Raw genomic sequence first — 21,043 nt, forward strand, 5'->3', positions numbered from 1 at the left:
ACCCTATCCCTACATATTAAGGTTTTTTTTTTTTTAGACATAATGCTGTTGCACACTTAATGGACTGCAGTGTAATATAAACATAATTTTTATGTGCACTGAGAAACCAAAAATTCATTTGATTTGCTTTATTGTGATACTTTATTGTGGTCTGGAACCAAACCCATTATCTCTCGAGGAATGCCTATTATTCTAAAAGTTTTGAAGTTTGCTTTTCACAGTTGTTAATCTAGTTATCCTTAATCTTTTTATTTATTTGGTATGAGGTAGGGATCCAATTTCATTTTTCCACATAGGTAACTTATTCTCAAAAGCCACTTATTCAACAGTCAGATTTCCCTCAGTAACCTACAACATTTACTATGTTGTAAATGTAAACATTTACTATGTTGGGGACTGGATTTATTGCATTCCCATTAAAGTTTGGGATTTTCTTGTGCTATGCTATTTCATTACTTGGGCAACCCCTTCCCTTGTGAACTATATCCCATCCTCTCACCTACCTAAGAATATTACTCAAGCAAGTCTTTTTCTCTCCTGCTTCAGATTTCACCTATCTGAATGTTCCTATCAACATATAAACATATTGTTATTTTTTCCATCTTAAATAAACAAAACTCTTAGTCCCACCTCCCCTTTCAGCTCTGCTATACCTCTCTGCTTTCCTTCACTACAAAACCTGTTTAAGTCTACACTTCTGTTGTCAGGAAGAACTTTCCCTCAACCCTCTTAGATTTAGTGCCTGGGGGCCCGTGAATTAAACTGACAAAAGAAGATGAACAGGAAAACAGGAAAAATTATTCATTTACTTATGGGAGCTTACAAAAGAAGTAGCTTGATAAATGGTTAAAGTTAGTAGGAAAGGAAGGGGGGTAGAAAAGGCCTTTGGGGAAGAGCACATGGGTTTCTAGAAGAACAAACGGGAGATAAGACAGTTTGTGATAATGGTTCATGCAGGTGTTCTTGCATTTTTGTGGCCTTAAGATTTCCCTGGAGAGAGAATTTCGATATTCTTCTAGGTCTCCTTCCTGGTAATAAAATTCCAGTCCCCACTTATCCCCCAAAGAGGGAACTTATGGCAGTGTTATTTCCTAGAAGTTTATTTTAGTCAGATAAGGGAAGCTCCAAGAAGGGTTCTTTCTGTATCTGTTGAATCCCAAATACCTTCAGCTTAAAATAATCTTCATACTAACTTGGGTTTTGAATGGGTCCCTGTATTGTCTCCAATTCCTGTCTCCCCATCTTTCTTGAATCCTTTTCAATCATCCCACTGTTTCACAATAATCTTTTGGCAAAGTTACCAAATGCCCTCCACATTGCTAGATTTAATGATTGTCCTCAATACTCATCTTCTGTTTGAGTTGCATCTGAAAACCACCCCTGCCCCATCCTCACCACACATCATTCACCTGGTTTTCTGGATGCCAGCTGTTGGCCTTCTTCCTCACAGGTAACTTCTGACTCCTCTACTGGTTCACTCTCATCTCCCTTCTTTTTATTGTGCCATTCAGTCTTCCTGACCTTTTAATTCTCTATTTGCATTAACTCTGTGGTGTCATATATTGATACCATATAAAGTCTGATGATTCCCCAATTTTTATTTCCTGACCTGATTTAATTAATAAATTCAAGTGTCTTCATCCACAACAATGTCTGATTGGCATTTCAAAGTTACGTGTTGCCATGGTTTGAACGTTTGCATATGTCCCACCCCTCCTGCCCAAATTCATGTTGAAATGCTAACCCTCAGTGTAATGGTACTAGGAGGTGGGGCCTTTAGCAGGTGGTCAGATCATGAGAGGAGCCCTTGTGAATGCAATTAGTGCTCTTAGAAAGCAGACCTTACAGGGCTCCCTAGCCCCTTCCACCATGTGAGAATACAACGAGGAGCCTGGCATCCTGATCTTAATTACACCGTGCTGCCCACTGTGGCAAGCACTGGCAAAGGGCAACACGTAGGCCCTCCCCTCAGGAAGCTAACACTCAGAATTATTCATGGGGATGCTGGAACCAGCTGGTATCAGTGCTCAAGAACTGAGTGATACACCTTCTGTTTCAGTTAAAATTTTCCGTTGTTAAAAAAAAAAAAAATTCCGTTGTTAAGCAGCCATTATTATACACTAAACTATATAACTTCACAATTAAACCATATGAAAAACAGAAATAATGAATACCCCACACTCACTACTCCCAAGTATGGCTGCATTGTTCGTTTGCTCTTGAGGTTATTCACATCTACTGTAGCAAGGCGGGGAGCAGCACATCTTCAGGAAAGTTGAGCGCACCGCTGAGCCTTCCACGCGGACTCGCGGGCGCGGGGTTAGTGGAGGCCCTGCGTGCATCTGCTCACAGGAGGCCGCTTCGCCCTGACACTGAGCGCGCCCCCCACCGGTCCCCCTAGGCCACCTTCCCACCGACTCGGGACAGGGGTTCCCTCGAGTGCACGTGCAGGGAGGGATCTCCAGGTGTGCTGGAGGAGGTGCACGGGGTCGCCCCGGACGGCTATGCCAGCAGCTGCTACTCGGGGGGGGGGGGGGGGGGGAGGCGTGGGGCGGGGGGAAAGAAGAGTCTTTTAAAGAGATAGAGAGGAGGATCGATCACTCGGGCCTCTACTTGCCGAGCCTGTGGCGAGCCGAGACACGGGGATCGGCTGGGAATGCCTGGGCGCGCGGAGCTCCGTGGGAAGCGCGGGGCGGCGCGCGGAGCTGCCCGCCGGGGTCGCGGGCTGGTTTTCTGGTGGGCGCTGCGGGCTCGAGGGATTCGCGTGGGCTGTGGAGGCGGCTGGGCAGGGAGGGCGGAGGAGAGAGGAAGGGCTGGCGGGCGTGGTGGCGGAGCCCAGGTGCGAGTCCCAGGTGCGCGCACGCGGTCCCAGGGGGAAGGGCTGGTCGTACTCCCCAGAGCCTCACAAGTTCGGTGGCTGAAGCTGCACAGGGGGCCCCGCGCGTGTTGACCGAATGTCCGCGACTTGGAGGGTTCCTCTGTACGGGCCTGTGAGACCGAAGTGACTCCGGGGATCGTGCAGATAGGCATTCTCTCTCCCGGAAAAGGTTTATTTTATTTTTACTTTTTTTTTTTTTTTTAAGATTTTATTTATTTATTTAGCACACACAGAGATCACAGGTAGGCAGAGAGGCAGGCAGAGAGAGGGGGAAGCAGGCTCCCCGCTGAGCAGAGAGCCCGATGTAGGGCTCAATCCCAGGACCCCAATATCATGATCTGAGCCGAAGGCAGCGGCCTAACCCACTGAGCCACCCAGGGGGCCCTGATGTAATGGTTTTAAAAAGGGATCTGGAATAGTCAGATTTCCCCCCTTTAAAAAAAGGATAATTTTAGAGCGTTAGAAGTCTCAGAAATTATCCCTGCGGAGCCCAACACTGTCATTTTATAGCTAAGGGTCACACCGATATTGCGTGTAGACCTGGGATTAGAGCCCTGGTCTTCTGTCCCAAGTCCAGGATTTTCTTTACCTCAAGGGATACTGCCATTGCATGTTTTACTCTGTCCCCCTCTGTTGAATTCATAACACTGTTTTTAATCCACGTGTGTTTTATTTTGTAGGAAGAAGAAATTGACTAAATGAACAACATGAAGTCAAATAGGATTAGAATCCCACTTGTTATTATTTCAAGTCAAGGAAGTAAAAGTATCCAGGTGCTGGCACTCCGCAGTGATATCCTGGGTTTTATTACCGGAAACACCCCGTTTTTCTAATACTCATTATGTCAGAAGGGAAATCTCCTGCAAAGAAAAGAGCTCGTAGAAGTTTATCAGTCAGTAAAACTAAAAAAAATGAGTGTAACTCTATTATTTCATTTTTTAACAATGTCCCACCTGCTAAACTTGCCTGCCCCATTTGTAGTAAAATGGTGCCGAGATTCGACTTAAACCGGCATCTCGATGAAAATTGTGCTAACATTGCTGACATCATTCCAGTTGATCTGAGGCAGGTTGGCTTAACAAATTCAAATGCGTCCGCAGTAAATTTCACCCATACTGTCTTAGAAAACGTAACGCCAGAAAAGTTGTCACCATCAAAGACAAGTTTAACCCCTGACCAAAGTGGTTTAGCAAAAACGGGCATAAAACAGCAGACCAGCCCCTACTTTAAAAATAATAATGACTTGGTGTGCAAAAGTCAAGATCAGCTGAGACATCATAATGTGAAAGTCATTACTCTGGGAAGCCTGTCATCTAAACTGTCCAGAAGATACACAGAAGCTAAAAGATCAATATGTAAGAAGAATGAGGAATTTGCCAGTAAGAGTCCACAGAGTTCCCCATCCACAGTGGTTAGGAGCCCAGTTTATAACTGTTCAGAGACTGAGGACAAGGATGAAATTTTGGAGAACAGTTCTCAAAAGGAAAATGTGTTTACCTGTGACTCTCTTCATGAACAGAGAACTCAGGAACATACTGTAGAAGGCACTAAAACACTGGAAGCTGAAAGCCAAAAGGCTACCCAGGAATGTGGGAGATCACCCCTTACCCCTGCCTTCTCAGATAACGCTTCTGTGTTGTTTTCACCAGATTTAACTCTTGGGAATCCATTGGGGTCTACTTCAGAGGACAGTCTTGAGTGGGAGACTGTCACAGGAATAGACGGAAAAGATGTTGAAAAATGTGAGGCACGTAGTTTTGAAGAAGTAAAAATGACTGTTGCTTCAGAAGCTAAAACACAGTTGTCAGATTGGGAGGCAGAATCTCATAGTTCTATGCAGGATGACTCTAAAGGTTGTAACATCCAGGACCTTCTGGAAGCTGACAGTGACTCAAAGAATGAAATCACTTGCAGAATTCCTTCGGAGCAGGGGTCAAGATGTGATGTTCCTGATAAAACGATTACAGTACCACCCAGTTATCCTTATTACCTTCGGAGTTTCCTGGTGGTGCTGAAAGCTGTATTTGAGAACGAAGAGGATAGGATGCTCTTCGATGAACATGAGAAGGAAATTGTAACTAAATTTTGTCAGTTATCAGGTATCTTAACCTTGTGTGCTTTCAAGTTTTTGTTTTCCATTTGCTGTTCTGATTTGGGCAGTACTCATGACCACAAGGAGTCAGTGTGGTTCTGTGAGTCCTCTGGGAATACTCATGGGAATCGGCCAGCTACAAGGCTTGAGAAGAGTATGCATGAAAAAGAGACAGGATTTTGTGTCTGCTTCTGCAGGCGCCTCTCCTTACAAACTGTACTTTGGTTATAATGGAAGCAGCTGTTTTTCCTTTATGTATATATTTGATGGTTGTAAAACAGCCTTTTCCACGTTAAGAAAAAAAATACAGTGATTTAGAAGAGCGTACTTTGCATTCTGAGCATGTAATCAAGATTAACTTAGGTGGTTCTATTGTTTTCACTTAACCATTTTCTCAAAAATGAAATAAAATACAGGAAAGAACAAACCAAGGCATATTTTTTTCCTCCGATAATATGCTAGGTTTCTGGGCTCTGCCTTTTAAGGTCAGGGTGAGAAGAAATTGGAAACTTTCAGGCTAATTTGGTGCACTTAAAAATATTGGTCTATGCCTCAGTTCCTTGGCAGCCAGTGGTGGCTCTAAGCCGGTAGTGCAGATTTGGAGCCAAAGCCACCCTTGTACTGTTAATCCAAAGAGCCATGATGGCTTTATGGAACTGAGTCCCCTCTGAGGTAGGAAAAAGCTTACTTGGGGGCTACACTGATCTCTCATAATTTGTAGTCAGATCTGACTCCAGTTGAGTTTAAAAAAAAAAATACCTTAAGCATTACCAATAAAGTTCAAGAGAAGGATTTTTGTTTTAAGTAAACACAATGGAATTGCAGACTTTGTATTACTTTTTAATGTGTGAGTGATACTTCTCTGGGCAATGTTGCTTAAATTATCTACATAGCCCCCCATCTCTGCTTGTGTGGTCCTCGCCAGAACATGGACGTAAATGATAACCACATTGACTCTTCTGTCAATGTGGTGGGTGCTGGTTACATTGATGTGAGCATTCGAGTGGTCCATGGCTCTGTGCTTCTGTGTGACAGAGAAGTACGATAGTTTCCCTAGTGCAAGTTCTGTAGATTCTTGTGTATGGCTCCCTACAGATACCATTTGCAATGTCTGTGTGTCAAAGTAAGTACTGGTAATAAGAGTGGCTCTTTAAAGAAAAAAGGGGGAAAAAGTTGAAGATTTAAGAAGTATAGTTATACCATTTTAGAATTGGCAGAAATTTAAAGATAATCCCGATAACAGGAAAACTGACGAGGTTAATTAAATAACTTTACCAAGATCACTGAGTTAGGGATGGCTGCCTTACCAAAGCTACACATACTTTGAAATTCTTTTCAGATTATTTTCAGCCAACAATAGAATCATGCATAGTGAAATGAAAGCAGAGAACAAAATAGCTGGAGTTTTGGGTAGGGCTTCTCTGAGGGAGGAAAAATGGTGGGGGTGGGAAATGGGGAAACCTGGTTCCTTGAGGGTTTTTTTTTTTTTTTAAGATTTTTATTTTTTTGACAGAGAGAGATCACAAGAAGGCAGAGAGGCAGGCAGAGAGAGAGAGAAGAAGTAGGCTCCCTGCCAAGCAGAGAGCCCAGTGTAGGACTCAATCCTAGTACCCTGAGATCATGACCTGAGCTGAAGGCAGAGGCTTAATCCATTGAACCACCCAGGCACCCGGTTCTTTGAAGTTTTGAAATGGCCAGTAATCATCATCAGTATTGGAACTTTTTAGTGGTTGATCCACCAATCATCGAATACCTCTTTTTTTTTTAAGATTTTGTTTGTTTATTTAACAGAGAGAGACCACAACTAGGCAGAGAGGCAGGCAGAAAAAGAGGAAGAAGCAGGGTCCCTGGTGAGCAGGACACAGGGCTCCATCCTAGAACCCTGAGATCATGACCTGAGCCGAAGCAGAGACTTAACCCACTGAGCTACCCAGGTACCCCTACCTCATCTTTTTTTTTTTTTCTTTTTAATCTTTTCACCAACTTTGAAAGGAAGATGGTGTTAACTGCCCCAGTCCCCACTTTTTTTTTTTTTTTTTAACAGAAGAGAAAATGGAGTCTCTGTGAAGTTCATAGACTTGTATAATTCAGAAGTGGCAGAGCTGGCCCAGGGCTTCCCACCCTGGATGCTCTGCCTGTCCTGTGGTGACAGGTACACAAGACAGGGAGATGTCTCCATGAGGACTTCTATTTGAAATAAATTATATTTTCCAAAGGAAGAGAAATATTTCCTTAGAAGATCAGTTGAGTAAGCATTAGTTGTATTTATTTATTTTTTTTAAGATATGTTTTACTTATTATATATAGAGAGCACAAGCATGCATGTGAAGTGAGGAGAGGCACAGGGGGTACTCTCAAGCAGACTGCCCAGGGAGCCAGATGCAGGGCTTGATCTTGTGATCCAAGAAATGACCTGAGCCGGAACCAAGAGTCAGATGCTTAACGGAGTGAGCCACCCAGGTGCCTCACCATAAGTGTATTTTTAATAGAGTGTATTTTACTTTTACACTCAATTTTATTTTTTTTTTAAGATTTTTTTATTTATTTACTTGACAGAGATCACAAGTAGGCAGAGAGAGAGGAGGAAGCAGGCTCCCTGCTGAGCAGAGAGCCCGATGCGGGGCTTGATCCCAGGACCCTGGGATCATGACCTGAGCCGAAGGCAGAGGCTTTAACCCACTGAGCCACCAGGTGCCCCTACACTCAATTTTAAAACATGAATAGTGGTTGTTTTGAGAAGAGTGCTAATATTTTTCACCATTTTTCTTAACTTTATTGCAGATAGTGCTCAGAAGTTATATGTAAGACTGTTTCAACGTAAATTCAGCTGGATTAAGATGAATAAATTAGAATATGAAGAGATTGCCTCTGACCTAACACCTGTGATTGGAGAATTGCAGCAAGCAGGCTTTCTGCAGACAGGTATGGTTGGTCAAAGAAAATGTAAAATGAAAATAGGACATGAAGAGCTAAGTTCTGCAGAACAATGGTGATACCAGTATGGTGTCCTCTCCTATTTGGTGCCTGGTAAATAGTAATTGTTTTTGTTTTGTTTTGTTTTTAAATTGAGTTTTTAACCTGAGGACATAATATGACATAATATGACATTATTCATATTAAAGCCATTCTTAGCCTGGGTGAAGACTACTGTTGTTTTCTTGACTGTCTCATGTTTAGGACGATAAGGTCCCCCCTGGAGAGCCACGTGGCCATGGGCCACCGAAGAAACTCATCCCTCCTCAGCTCTCACCTTCCAGCAGGAATCTGACTTATTCAGATAACTCATCTTTGTGAGAGAATAAAGCTGGCTTGCTTGCAGTTAATATTGCTTCTGGAATCTCCATGTACCCACTCCTACACACATACAGCTCTTACAGTTTTGGAGTTGGTTGCCTCAGAAGTTCGTTGATTTAAGCCGAGGAGACTGTTAGACTGATAGCCCTGCTCGTCTTGTCAGTGGCATTCCTTAAGCACCTACTCTACTGAATGCAGTATCGTAACCAGAAATGTGGGCGGAGGGAGAATGGGAGTCTTGGGTAATTGCTGACAGTTTAGACTGAAACAAGCAAATCAGGCGAAAGCCCGGTGGTTTCAGTGTGGAAGTTTGTTGCAGAGATAAGGAGAGGGTAGGTGGTTGGTAAGGAGAGGGTAGGTGAGGTGGTGGGGCTGGGGCAAAGGCAGAGAAGCGCGGTAAAGAGGCTTGAATGTGAGGGACTGGGCAGCGGGACATGGGCCCCGCTTGGAGCACTGTTTCCCACACGTCAGTGCCCTAAGGGCCACCTGGGAGCTTCTGTCCTTAGCTGACTGTGAGGATTTGGTGCAGATTCGTAAATTCACAAGTTTGGCAGGCGTGCCAGGTGAGCCTTGACTTACCTTTAAATGACCTTTAAGCAACAAAACCAGAATCCCAGTGGCTCACTGTTGCAAGTCAAGTCCAAGTCTTGCCCTCGATCTGTAAGGCCCCTAGGCCCTGTTTCTGCTGTCCTTCCTGCTTGCTCCGCCATGGCCACGGAGTCCTCCACGGAGTCCTCCACGTTCTTCATTGTGCTCGGTGCGCTCCCCCCACAGAGCCTTGTGCTTGCTGCCACACGCTCCCTCGCTCCCTCCCTCATTTCCTCTAGCTCTGCTCTCTGTCACCTCTTCAAAGATTTGCCTGACTGCCCCGTGTATACAGCCAGCCCTCGCACCATGTTTGCTTTGCCTTGGTCAGTTTTGTTTTTCTTTCTAGTCGTTACCAGCACGACATATATACTTGCTTATATATAATGTAAGTATATAAGAATATATATTTATATTTATATATATGTATATGTATATATACTTGCTTATATATATACAAGGTGAGCTCCTTGTGGACCAGGAGGTTGTGGTTTGTTCGTTGTAGTGTGCCCAGGGCCATGGAACATTCCTCAGCATGCAGTGTGCACCCCATAAGTAGTTACTAAATGGAGGAAAAAGACACTGCCCTAAGCTGTAAACACCTTGAAAGCAGACACCAGCCAGGTATGACTCAGCTGAATCCCGGGCCTGGCATGGTGCCTGGCTCCCATAATAGCAGACATGTCTATGTATGTTGAGTGAATGAACCCATGAAGGGGTGTCCTGCCAGAAACTATGGGGAGGGGAGGAGAGCTGATGGTCAGTTTACTCCCTGACCTCTTTGGGAGAGGTCTGGTTGGAGGCCTTGTAATCAGAGAGCGAATACACCAGTGAGTTTAAGAGGATGTCCAAGCCATAGTAGCCATTCATATGTGTCTTTATTTTATTGTTTCCTTTAGTTCTTTGTGAGAAATTCTGTTCTATAAACTTTTATGAGAAACCTACCGTTTTCCATGTCCTATAATAATTGGTTTGTCAAATTAATTACAGTTTCTTTTTAAGAGAGGAAAGGGGGTGGGGCTGAAGGAGAGGGGGAGAAAGAATCTTAAGCAGGCTTCATGCCCAGTGCAGAGCCTGATGCGGGGCTCAGTCTCACAACCCTGCGATCATGACCAGAGGTGAAACCAAGAGTGGGACAGCTTAACCAATGGAGCCAACCAGTGCCCCTACTAATTACGATCTCTGCAATAGAATTTCATTATATTTGCATCTAACTAAGCTTCATTCTTCTTAAAGTAAATAGAGCTAGAAAATAGTAAAAATCTTTAAAACTATGTTTGACCTTTTTTTTTTTCAATCCATTTCAGAGTCTGAGTTGCAAGAACTCTCTGAAGTGCTTGAACTGCTTTCTGCTCCTGAACTAAAAACCCTGGCGAAGACCTTCCACTTGGTGCATCCCAATGGACAGAAACAGCAGCTGGTGGACACCTTTCTCAAACTGGCCAAACAGCCTTCAGTCTGCACTTGGGGCAAGAATCAGCCTGGAGTTGGTGCAGTGATATTAAAAAGGTTTTGTTGGATATTGTTACAGTAAAAAACGTTTAAAATGTTGATAGCACAGATTAACTCATGATAACAAATGCTACTTTTTTGGAATTATAATTGCTTATTTCATTTGCATTTAGATCGAGAAGGCAGAAGAACCGTATAACAATAGTCTGGATTCTTTCTTGGTTTATTATTAATAATTCTTGTAATACTATTCTAGGAATAAGAAAAATAAGGAGGCAGTAGGCATTTGGTAAATTCTCATATTTTATTATTCAAGAAAAATGTAGTTTTAAGTACTGTTCCTACAGGATTTAAGGGGAATATATTAGGTCAGATACTTCCTTTAGTCAACTTTTTATTCAAGTGTAATCTGTCAGTCTTAATATGCAACTTTTTTTTTTTTTTTTTTTTTGACAGACAGAGATCACAAGTAGGCAGAGAGGCAGACGCAGAGAGAGGGGGAAGCAGGCTCCCCGACGAGGAGAGAGCCCAATGCGGGCCTTGATCCTAGGTCCCCGAGATCATGACCTGAACTGAAGGCAGAAGCTTTAACTACTGAGCCACCCAGGCTCCCAAAATGCAACATTTCTTGAGTTTAGGACATAAAATTTACCAGAAACTGTGGTTTGTTTCTTTTGCCTCTTTTTTTTTTTTTTTTTAAAGATTGTATTTATTTATTTGACAGAGACAGAGAGAGATCACAAGTAGACAGAGAGGCAGGCAGAGAGAGAGGAAACAGGGTCCCTGTCCAACTGAGAGCCCGATGCAGGACTCGATCCCAGGACCCTGAGATCATGACCTGAGCCAAAGGCAGAGGCCTAACCCACTGAGCCACCCAGGCGCCCCTGTTTCTTTTGCTTTTGTGATGACCTTGAAGTGTTTCAGTTTGGGAAAGATGTAAATTTGAGAATTTATTTCTTCTACTTACATTATCTATAAAAAAACAACTATTTTAATTTTAGTCTGGGAATCCACTGTTCTGGAGTTGTTAAGGATGAAGTGAGTGATGCTGTTGAAAACACTTTAAAACAATGTCAGTGTTATTTATTTTGTCTAATATATTGTGTGTTTCTGCATGTACACACCTTCATACATGTGTGTGTGCTCAAGTGACTTGAGCTGTTGTGTGCCAAGAGCCCCTCTTTGTTGGGAAGATACTACAAATACTAATACTTTATAAAACATGCGTATAAATGAGGCATGCATTATTAAGAAAATTGTCACTACTAACTCTTCAAAAAGTTTATACCATAGATTTAAAAAAATGTTTTAATTATCTATTTATAGCTAGTTGACTTTAGGATTATAAAATCCTCATCTTTCTGGTATGTTAAATGTCTCCTAAGTGTTTTCTTTTTAAATTTTTTTATTTTAAATTTTATTTTAATTCCAGTCAGTTAATGTACAGTGTTATATTGGCTTAAGGTATACAATATAGTGATTCAGTACTTGGGTATAACACCCAGTGCTCATGATGACCAGTGTCCTCCTTAATCCCCATCACCTGTTTAACCCATCTTCATGCTACCCTCCCCTTGGGTAACCACCAGTTAGTTCTCTGTAATTAGGTCTGTTTCTTGATTTCTCTCTCTCTCTCTTTTTTCCCTTTACTTGTTTGTTTTGTTTCTTAAATGCCACATATGAGTGAAATCACATGGAATTTGTCTTTCTCTGACTTATTTCACTTAATATTCTCTGGCTCCGCCCATGTCATTGCAAATGGCAAGATTTCATTTTTTTTTTTATGGCTGAATAATATTCTTTACACCCCCCCCCCCACCACACACACACACCCACATCTTTAACCATTCATCAGTTAATGGACACTTGGGCTGCTTGTGTAAGTTGGCTACTATGAATAATGCTGCTGTACACATCAGGGTGTATGTATCCCTTTGAATTAGTATTTTTGTATTCTTTGGGTAAATACCCAGTAGTGCAATTGCTGGATTATAAGGTAGTTCTATTTTTAACTTTTTCAGGAACTTCCATACTGTTTTCCAGAGTGGCTGCACCACTTTGCGTTCCCACTAACATTGCAAGAGGGTGTCTATTTCTCCACATCCTCACCAATACCTGTTGTTTCTTGTGTTGTTGATATTTAGCTATTCTGACCGGTACGAGGTACTATCTCACTGTAGTTTTGATTTGCATTTCCTTGATGATGTGTGATGATGAGCATCCTTTTTTACTTTTCTCGGCCATCTGGATGTCTTCCTTGGAAAAATGTCTGTTCATGTCTTCTTGCCCATTTTTTAAATTGAATTGTTTTTTGGGTGTTGAGTTTTGTAAGTTCTTTATATATTTTGGATACTAATCCTTTATTGGATATGTTATTTGCAAATCTCTTCTCCCATCCCATAGGCTCTCTTATAGTTTTGTTATTTCCTTCTCTGTGCAGAAGCTTTTTATCTTGATGAAGTCCCATAGTTTATTTTTGGTTTTGTTTCCCTGCCTCTAGAGACATATCTAGAAAGAAGTTGCTACCGCCGATGTCAAAGAGGTTACTGCCTATGTTCTCCTCTAGGATTTTTTTGGTTTCCGGACTCATATTTAGGTCTAATCCATTTTGAATTTATTTTTGTGTGTGGTATAAGGAAGTCGTCCAGTTTCCTTCTTCTGCATGTTCCTGTCCAGTTTTTCCAACATCATTTGTTGAAGATGCTGCCGTTCTCATTCTTTCTCATTGGATATTCTTTCCTGCCTTTTTTTTTTTTAAAGATTTTATTTATTTATTTGTTAGAGAGAGAGCGCGTGCATAAGCAGGGGGAGTGGCAAGCAGAGGAAGAAGCTGGCTCCCTGCTGAGCAAGGAACCCGATATGGGACTTGATCCCAGGACCCTAGGATCATGACCTAAGCTGAAGGTAGATGCTTAACTGACTGAGCCACCCAGGTGTCCCATATTCTTTCTTGCTTTATTGAAGATTACTTGACCATATAATTGTGAATTCATTTCTGGATTTTCTGTTCTGTTCCATGGATCTATGTGTCTGTTTTTGTGCCAGCACCATACAGTTTGATGACTGCTGCTCTGTGTGTGCCTGGCTGGCTCAGTCGGTAGAGCATGGGATTCTTGATCTTGGGATTGTGTGTTCGAGCCTTATGTTGGCTATAGAGATAACTGATTACTACAATCTCGTCATATAACTTCAAGTCTAGAATTGTAATCCTTCAGCTTTGCTTTTCTTTTTGAAGATTGCTTTGGCTGTTTGGGGTTTTCTGTGGTTCCATACAAATTTTAGCTTTGTTTGTTCTAATTCTATGAAAATGCCGTTAGTTTTTTGACAGGGATTGCATTAAATGTGCAGATTGCTTTGGGTAGCATAGACATTTTAACAATATTTGTTCTTCCATTCCATGAGCATGGAATGCCTTTCCATTTCTTCGTGTCATCTTCACTTTCTTTTACCAGTGTTTTATAGTTTTCAGAGGACAGGTCTTTCACCTCTTTGGTTAGGTTTATTCCTAGATACCGTATTATTTCTGGTGCAGTTGCAAATGAGATTGTTTTCTTAATTTATCTTTCTGTTGCTTCATTATTGGTGTATAGAAATGCAACAGATTTCTGTACATTGATTTTGTATCCTGCATTCTAAGTCCTTTCAGTAATTGTATTTAAGTATTTTATGTTATCCTTATATAACATTTTATAAGTAAATGAACATTAAAATTAGGAGCCCTCTCTCAGCATAAACACTAAGCATATGAACTGAAATAAAAGAAATAAGGTTAATTTTTTTTTAAAAAAATCCCTGACTTTGGACTTGTTAGGAACATAACATTCTCAAGCCTATTTTAGTTGTACTAAAATCTCTGTCCTTCAGGACTGTACTTTCTTTCTTCATTTTGTTGTAGAGCCCAGCAGTGGAACCTGAGTCTCTGACAGCGCCCACAGGAGGGCAGTGCCTTGTTATTGTACTCTGTTGTTATCACGAAGAAACAAAAAAAGGCTCATTATTTATACTTTCTTAATCCCAGTAGATAATCATTGTTCATTTTACCATGTTTAATGGTTCCTTCTGAACTCAGAGACCTGGAGGTGGAAGAAGTGGGCACTTTATATCAGTATAGATGAGTGGTTCTCAATTCAATAGTGGTGTGATAGGAATCTCACTTCTGTCCCTTCATGTACCTGATGGCGGCAGTGATTTCTGCAACACTCCTAGAGATGCAGCACTGCTCTTGGGTTAATAGCTGCTGGGATGGATGGGAAAAGTGAGGTCTCCCACTAGGCCAGTGGTTCCCAACTGGGGGCTACTTTTCCCTCCAAGGAACATCTGGTAATATCTAGAGGCATCTTTGATTGTCCTGATGAAGAGGGAAGTGGGTACTGCTGGCTTTAGTGAGTAGAGACCAGTGATGCTGCTGTGTGTCCTATAATGCCCAGGACAGCACCCTCCTCCCCACAAAGAATTATCCTGCTCTGGGGCCCCTAGGTGGCTCAGTGGGTTAGGCCTCTGCCTTCGGCTCAGGTCATGATCTCAGGGTCCTGGGATCGAGAACTGCATCAGCGGGGTCTCTGCTCAGCAGGGAGCCTGCTTCCCTTCCTCTCTTTGCCTACTTGTAATCTCTGTCTCTCTATCCAGTAAGTAAGTAAAATCTTTAAAAAAAAAAAAAAAAAAAAGTTTGAGAAACCCTGTTCTAGATGGTATCCAGTTTGTAAGAGCCAGAGGGTCCAAGTGGTCCTGAATTTAATTCAGACCTCCAGGTCTTCCTCGAAGGCATCCAGAATCAAACTGAATTTCCTCTCAGGTTACCCTGGAGTGGAGATGTTTCTAGACCATTTTGCAAATCACAGAACAGCACCAAATCTTGGTACTACTTCTTGGTGCACAAAATAATGCTACCTAACCACCAGCTTTTGATAATGGCATTTTATTTCACTTTTTCAAAAAAATTTTTATTAAGTAATCTCTGTGTCCAACATGGGGCTCAAACTCACAACCCCAAGATCAAGAGTTAAATGCTCTACCAACTGAGCCAGCCAGGAACCCAAATAACGATGTTTTAAATAAGTAACTATTATTGAATCTGAATGTCACTTGTCAAGAGGTGAGAATGGCTAATGCCGAATAGATAATACTTCTATGAATTTTCCTGGTATTTCACACAGTCACGACCCATGTAAACCCTATGTTGCTATTTCGTTGCACCAAACTATGTGTGTAACCATTTGAAGACGAAATTTTACATAATCTTCACCATATTTCTAGGTGGGCTCTGAGCCCCAAAGAGGCTAAGTTAGGCTCCAGGGTTGCACAGCTGGAAGTGGTAGATTAACTTTAGGCTTAGCATAATGAAGGCCACTTATCTTTATTTTATCTGAAAATAATTTGTAAGCTCTAACATCCAAATGCTTTTTAAAACCAGAAAGTTATTTCCGTATTGTATATTTTTCAGAGCTAAAGGCTTGGCGGGACAGTCACTGCGAGTCTGTAGAGGTCCTCGAGCTGTTTTCTCCCGGGTCTTGCTGCTATTTTCATTGACGGACTCACTGGAAGATGAGGATGCTGCCTGTGGAGGTCACGGACAGCTTTCTACTGTGCTCTTGGTCAATCTTGGCCGAATGCAGTTTCCCAGGTACACCATCAATCGGAAAACCCAAATCTTCCTGGACAGAGACGATCTTATCAGGTAAGATCATATTAACTCCTAGTAATAACTGTGTCACTTTACATGTCTGTAAAAGGTCTCATTATTGTTTGCCTTTTACAGTAGAAACCTAAGTCCATAGCCAAAGCAGTTTTTGAAGTTTTTTGTGTTTTTGTTGTCTTTCTGCCTGACTTGTATATGTTTCTGAGACTCTAAGGAGAATGTAGAAATGTGCTTAGATTAAGGTTGCCAAAACCAATGAGTTTTGAGTTAGAACTACAAAAATTTTCCCTGACTCATTTTCCCAAGTAGCTTTGGCAGGAAGTGTGTTGTAAATATAGACATTTGAACAAACCTGCCTTGTGAATATGTTGTTGGCATGAACAAAGCTGAAGGTGAATGTTTTCCTAGCAATAGTGCTTCAGCTAAAGCTAATACTAATTTGTGTGCATATACTCGAATCATGCTCATGCTAGGTTAGAGATTGTTACCAGTCTGTTTTGGTACGTGCACTCAGTGAATGTTTGATCTGACTGTCAAAAGTAGGTTTAGGTAAAGAATGGTATAGGTCTTAGAGAAAAAAAATACTTGGATTTCCTTTAAAAACTCCTCATTTATAAGAAAAAGAAATTCAGATTCCAAAATGGCACTTTTGATTCTTGACTTAAAGTTTATGACTCAGATGTAACTGAAATTGATTCTGGTATGTGATTTTAGGAGAGTCGTTTATGTTTGTCTATTGTGTGCTTTAAAAATAACATTGAAATTATTGAATCAAAGCAGCATTGATATAAACTGACTCTAGCCCAGTTTTCTTAGCTCTCAGGAAGCTCACTGTCTTACTTGTGTCCGATTGGAATAAATTCTTCTAATAAGAATATGTCCTTACTCTGTTTTGAGTTGTCTTATATCTTTTTACCTTTTCATTTTTAGTGAGTTTATGCTGTTCTCTTTTGAGAAACTGTGTACACTGAAGCCAAGTTCCAATCTCTCTGTACTAATGAACTGTGAAGCCCCCTGTACCTCAGTTTCCTCATCTGTGAATAGGGAGAATAATAGTGCATTCCTCCAGATCTGTGTTAATACATGTAAAGTGCTTAGAGCCTGGCCCTTGGGGATGGCTTAGTATGTCTTAGTTAGCATGATAATTGTCCTTACTACCAGCATACCTAAGAGATTACTTTTCAGTTCTGTGATTGAGAAAACCCTGGTTGAAAGGTTTAAAAGTGGGAGAGGTAGGAGAAAAAAAGAAACCATGCCAGATTCCTTTGAGAAAGTAGGTATCCTATAAATAATAACTGAAACTTCTTTTGTTGTACAAAGGGCCTTAACATATAAATGAAACTGGCTTTAACTGACTTCAGGAGTGCTAATTATATAATACCTGGTCACATGACACCTGGTCTGAGAACTCTTATTGGTCACAATGGTACTTGAAATAATTTATCCTGTCTTTCCTTTTTCCTCACTTATCAATATACTTGAGTTGAGTGTTGAGTACCTATTATGTGCCTAAGTGGTGGGGTTCCAGCAAGAACAGAGAGGGTCTCTGCCACCATGGGGTTCTGTTTTCCTGGGGGAGACAGAAAATAAGAATCGTAGCATGTGAAAAGTGCTGTGATGATTGAGGGGCAGACTGGGCAGGTTCCATGTTGTAGAGAGAGTGTCCCTGGAGAGGTGACGTTCCAATTGAGCCTCAGGATTGAGGGGAGGGCGTGTGCAATTAGGCCACGCAGGGATGAGGCATGAGGCAGGAGCCTCAGGAGGCTCCTGAGGCAGGAGCCAGCTTGCTGAGGTGGAGAAACTCTGAGGTGCAGAAGACCTCTGTGACCACAGCCCCGGGGCAGTAGTCTGACAGGAAGGCAGGGCCAGGGATGCTCAGCCTCAGAAGCCCCGTGAGCATACTCAGTGGTGTTCTCTGAGCAGTGGGCAGCCGTGGAAGAGGTTTAGGCAGGCCAGTGATCTGTTTCACATTTTCCAAACGCGTCCTGTGGAATAGGAGGTGAAAGGAAGCAAGGGAAGCCATGAGAAGACCAGCTTAACCTTGCTGGTCTTGACTGGGCCAGTGGCAGTGGCGATGAGGTGAATGGAAGGAGGAGAGACAAGCCTTGATTGTGATTGTGATTATGATTATGACTAGATACTGTGAGAGAAGGATAGGCATGAGTCATGGAAGGCTCTGGTGTTCTGACTGGGCTGGGGGTACCATCCATGAGCCTGGGGATCAGGGAGGGATGGCGGGAGGGACGGCAGTGCTGGGTGGGGATTCCTGTTTGGGATGCCCACTAGCCGTTCAGGTGAGGCACCCGACATGCTGACAGGTGCTCAGGGAGGAGCTCCAGCCTGGAGAGCATTTGGAGTCACCAGCACATGGTGTTGGAGGCCCTGGAAATGGAGAGACCCCTGAGCGGGGATGCAGAGGACCGAGCAGAGCGTTCAGAGGTCAGGGAGGGAGCAGGAGCAGCGAGGAAAGTCGGGGTGGGAGGGATCAGGAGCACATGTGACGTGGAAGTCTAGAGAAGAGTGGCTTGGGCTGGGGAGGTCGCGTGTCTGCAGTCACTCGGAGGCTGACTAGATGTGGGGCTGGAAGTAGAGCCGTTGGATTTAGCGAGGTGTGCGCAGCTGGTGACCTGTGTTAAGAGCCGCTTCAGAGAAATTTGCGGAGGGTGACCGTGAGGACAGGAGCCATTCTGGGAAGAAAGGGAGTCAGAGGTTGGCTTTGAAGCAGCTGCTGCTGCAGTGGAGTGTGAGGGCAAGCAGTGTGGTTCTGCTCTTTTGAGGGCACAGTGGGAGGGTGTTTGTGTACTCGGGCCCTGACGACTGGTGGAAAAGACAGGCTGACTGGAAGGGAAGAGGGGACAACAGGAAGGGCAAGCCTTGGGGAGACGGGAGGGCTTGGGGTTCGGAGCACTGAGGGAGGGTAGAGTAGGGGCAGGGGTGAGGTGGCTGTGATGGGAATCTGTGAGGTTCCCCCTGCCACGGCCTCTGTCCCTGCAGGAGAGGTCTCATGGGGAAGCTTGCATGGGGAGTGCAGTTGGGAAGGCAAAGGTAAGACACAGCAGTCCTACAGGGTGGGCAGGTGGGCAGGCTCCCTGGGGGAGCAGGGCTGGCCTGAGGTGTGGTCTTGGATTACAGTGAAGCCTACCAGCCTGGCTCAGCACAGTTCAGGGAGCTGGGTCCAGGCTCAAAGGGAGTGGTCACCGTGGACACTGTGACGAGGGTGGGCCCGAGTCCAGTGCGGATTCACCAGTGAATGGTGGGCTGGTTGACTCTGCGAGGAAGAGGTGGAAGCCTGCAGGACAGGAGGCTCTGTGGATGGAGAAAAGGGTCACAGTGGGTCTTGGTGAAGCTGGAGAACTGTTTCCATCAATAAGTGAGCTGGAAGGATTGGAGGTGGAGGTCAGTGAATGAAATGCCCAAAATGAAGATTTTGAGGGTGATGCAGTGCATCGGAGACAGCGGTTCTGAGCAGCTGTGGGCATGTGGGTAGCAGAAGGGAGGTGGAGAAAGGGTTATTGGCTGCAGGTCTCGAGACTGGGCGTGCCCTTCAGCGTCATAGATGTTGAAGTCTCAGGCCATTGTGGCTGGAGACACGAGGCAGAGCAAGCAGAAGATAGGAGGCGGGCTGGTGCCTTCCAAGGAGTAGGGGGCTTTCAGGGAGAGGACAGTAAGATTTGGAAGCAGCTGGAAAGAAAGGGAGTCTCCTCCATCTGTCCCTGGGTGGGAGGGTTGTGAGAAGAGCTATCCCCCATGTGAGAGTGCTGGGGTGTGGCACGGAGAGGGAGGCCATGTTCTTAGCTGGGGTTTAGAGGAGGCAGTAGACATGGTGGGGGGAAGGGGCTGAGGAAATGGGAGAGGGGCTGATGAAGGGGAAGTTTCCAGCAGTACTAGGAGGTACGCCTGAGATGAGAGCCGGTGACCCCTTCCAGTGGCACTGGCGGTGGATCCGGAGATGAGACGATGGGGTTGGTCTCAGTGGCCCCTTGAAGGTGGGGCTTGTTCAGGCCGTAGGGCTGGGAGTGTGGGGGCTGCTCCTGATGCTCCTGACCATGGAGGAGGTCCTGCGGGCCCCGGGCCAGCTTCTGGACAATTCTCCCTGTTGCATTCCCTTTTCCTATCAACCTTAGAATTATCCAGTAGCATTTTATGAGAGAATTAGATCTGAGAGTTCGTGAGCAATTTTTTACATTGAGAGGCAATTTCTTTTCTTATTTGAACGCATTTGCCCATAGTAATATAGTAATGACCTTGCACCCAAAGTATCACTTGGGCAAATGTCTTTGTTTATGGTTCCGAAAGAGGCAAGGAGAAGTTGTCTTTGTTCAGCTAAGTGGTTTCATAACCTTTTAGCATTGCCGTCTCCCAAAGGGTGTCTCTTTGGGCAGCCTTTGCTGGGCTACCTCTGACCAAATGACTGTTACCAGATCTGTGCCCTAATGTGATTTCGAAGTCGGTTATGTGTTTCTGGGGTTGCTGCCAGATTTTTGAATGAACGAATGAGTACCAAGAATCAGAACTGATGAGCTGATCAATACTACATTTATATAATGGAACGTGTTATGTAACAATATGTGAATGTTTTTATCTTTCCAGCTGGCTAGCCTGTGTTCATTGTTTCAGGCTACTTCAGGGCAGTCGTACCGTGTTTTTACTAGAATCAGATTTAAATACCCTTCATATTTTCAAAAAACACACTTTTGCCCTTCAGGGTTAGATCTCGGGGATAGGATGTGGTGTGTGTTATGTAAATGTTCATTCACATTTGAACTTGGATGCTGTGGGGTTTTCCTCCAGATATGCGGCCGCTGCGCACATGCTGAATGACATTTCTACCTCGATGGCCAACGGGAACTGGAAAGAAGCTCACGAGCTCTCTCAATGCGCAAAACGTGATTGGAACAAACTGAAAAGCCACCCTTCCTTGAGGTGAGATCTTTTCCAGGTGCCTGTCAAAATTTACTTCTCTAACCAAGTTGTTCTGACCACTTGAGGTAATTCTCTTCATGAAGCACTTAGTCCTTTTGTTCTGTGGTCAGATCAGCTGTGCAGTTGAATTCCCCACTTGATTTGCATAGTCAGTGTTGTGTGATGAAGAAGGAAATGTCTGCAG

The 21,043-nt window shown here is 43.6% G+C and overlaps 1 protein-coding gene across 3 annotated transcripts in view; it reads left to right on the forward strand.

The window, feature by feature from the left end:
- The first annotated feature begins 2,662 nt into the window (after positions 1-2,662).
- FAN1 (FANCD2 and FANCI associated nuclease 1) overlaps positions 2,663-21,043 on the forward strand; it is a 36,113-nt gene continuing 17,732 nt past the window's right edge. For 2 of the 3 annotated variants that reach the window (XR_006818807.1, XM_046009752.1), the window contains exons 1-6: positions 2,826-3,047; positions 3,559-4,977; positions 7,752-7,892; positions 10,157-10,358; positions 15,742-15,975; positions 20,728-20,859. Coding sequence is in view for 2 of the 3 variants with exons in the window: in XM_046009752.1 (XP_045865708.1) it covers positions 3,720-4,977; positions 7,752-7,892; positions 10,157-10,358; positions 15,742-15,975; positions 20,728-20,859 (1,967 nt within the window). In the remaining variant the exon portion in view is untranslated. Of the gene's footprint in view, positions 2,737-2,825; positions 3,048-3,558; positions 4,978-7,751; positions 7,893-10,156; positions 10,359-15,741; positions 15,976-20,727; positions 20,860-21,043 lie in introns of those variants that run through there. The other variant, XM_046009753.1, reaches the window with a different exon arrangement.

The sequence above is a fragment of the Meles meles genome, chromosome 6 (genome assembly GCF_922984935.1).
Source record: "Meles meles chromosome 6, mMelMel3.1 paternal haplotype, whole genome shotgun sequence".
Lineage (NCBI taxonomy): Eukaryota > Metazoa > Chordata > Mammalia > Carnivora > Mustelidae > Meles > Meles meles.